This window comes from Triticum urartu, chromosome 7A (assembly GCF_056163025.1).
Source record: "Triticum urartu cultivar PI428250 chromosome 7A, HENAU_Tu73, whole genome shotgun sequence".
In the NCBI taxonomy this organism is placed as follows: Eukaryota; Viridiplantae; Streptophyta; class Magnoliopsida; order Poales; family Poaceae; genus Triticum; species Triticum urartu.
In genome coordinates, this window is record NC_141879.1 from 543,068,133 (window position 1) to 543,069,746 (window position 1,614).

At 46.7% G+C, this 1,614-nt stretch overlaps 1 protein-coding gene across 1 annotated transcript; it reads right to left on the minus strand.

The window, feature by feature from the left end:
- Nucleotides 1-212: 212 nt before the first annotated feature.
- On the minus strand, nt 213-1,120 carry LOC125522939 (uncharacterized). Its single transcript, XM_048687980.2, has one exon. The coding sequence runs from the start codon at nt 911-913 to the stop codon at nt 557-559; it is 357 nt and encodes a 118-aa protein (XP_048543937.1). The 5' UTR covers nt 914-1,120; the 3' UTR covers nt 213-556.
- Between the last annotated feature and the right edge of the window lie 494 nt (nt 1,121-1,614).

Consider the following 1,614-nt stretch of genomic DNA (forward strand, 5'->3'; position numbering starts at 1 on the left):
ATCTAGATGTAATTATTATTATTTTTTGTGTTTGTTGTACTGTTATGATTGAAGATGGATATATCGGAAGTTTCCTTAAAAGAAGAAGAAAAAAAAAAGAAGCGGCGGTTGCGCTGTAAGCTTCAGGCAAAACCCTGGACGAACATGAGAGCATCATGGATGCTCTTAGCCTACCATTTTTTTTATATTGTGCCTTGCAACTAACCTGCTCATCTATCAAATAGGTTGGTTTATTTGCAACCGTCCAGGCCAGATGAACATCCCAGACACACACACGAGAGCAAGTTTATAGTACATTTTAAAGAACAGCCAAGCATCCATTGGTTGCATACTAGTAAGTGTGTATGCATGGTCAAGACAGTCTGCAGCTACCCTTCTTTCCTGCAACCTTCCACTTATGTTCTTACTAAAATGTGAGGAAAAACACGACGCCAGAGCTGACAAAAGGAAGAATGTGACCGTACTCACGTTCGGACACCTCTTGGATCACGGCAAGTCGGCAATGATCACCAGGCAGAAAATAGAATAAGCCGATTGATCTGCACCTTCGGTGGGTTCACCAAAAGCCGTCCACCACCTGGGTGCACTTGCCCTTGAGCCACCTCACGCCGTTCTTGAGCGACACCTTCATCTTCCCCTCCACGCCGTACACCCTGTACCCGGCCACCCTCCTCTTCCTCCGCAGCTCCGCCGGGGCGCTACGGAAGCTGCCGCTCCACGACCTCGCCTTCGGGCCGGCCGCCGCCGCCGACGTCGAGGAAGAAGCCGTGGTGCAAGGAGGCCAGCTGGCGGTGCCCGCTGCCTTCTTGGGTGTGACGTAGGAGGCACTGTAGCACCTCAGCTCGGTGACAGCGCCGGCCGGGGTGGTGGTTGTGGTGCTGCTCTTCTCTGAGTAGGACCTTGACCTCTCCATTGACGTATGGGCTGCGCGCTTGCCTGACGACTCTGTGGTGGCAAGAATGGAGTGGCAGCGGAGATGAGTGAGCGCGGCTAGCTCTTAAGCTTGTAGGAGGAGAGGACGCCGGGAGTCTGCCTTTTCGATCTGGTTGTACTCTGTACCGCCAAAAGCTGTGACTTGTGAGCGGAAGTTGAACAAAACAGGGTTGTGCTTTGAATTACTAGCGGCTTTTAATGTGCGCGATGTTACACAAGCACGTGGCATATCAAATCATGAAAGAAGAAATAGTGAACTATAGCGTTGCTATATCGTTTTGCAACAGCTCCACTTACAGGACCTGCTCCATCAAAGGCTGGGTTTTGGTTATCGTCTCTCGGTATACCGATTTTTATGAAGATTCCCTTTTCCGAAAACTCTATGCTATGTTCGACGCTACTATGCTATGCTTTGTTTGGCGCCACTATGCAATCTACTCTCTGCATTCCTAAATATTTGTCTTTCTAAAGATTTCAACAAGTGACTACATACAGAGCAAAATGAATGAATCTACACTCTAAAATATGTTTATATACATCCGTATGTGATAGTTCATTTGAAATCTCTAAAAAGATAAATATTTAGAAACGGAGGGAGTAGTTAGTTACTTTGGTAAGGACTCACTCTGTTTTAATTTACTCTGTATATTAGGTTTTCTAAAATCAAATTTTATATACTTT

Bases quoted from the DNA above. Each gene is read 5' to 3' on its own strand.
- LOC125522939 (XM_048687980.2), bottom strand. From the start codon at position 913: ATGGAGAGGTCAAGGTCCTACTCAGAGAAGAGCAGCACCACAACCACC.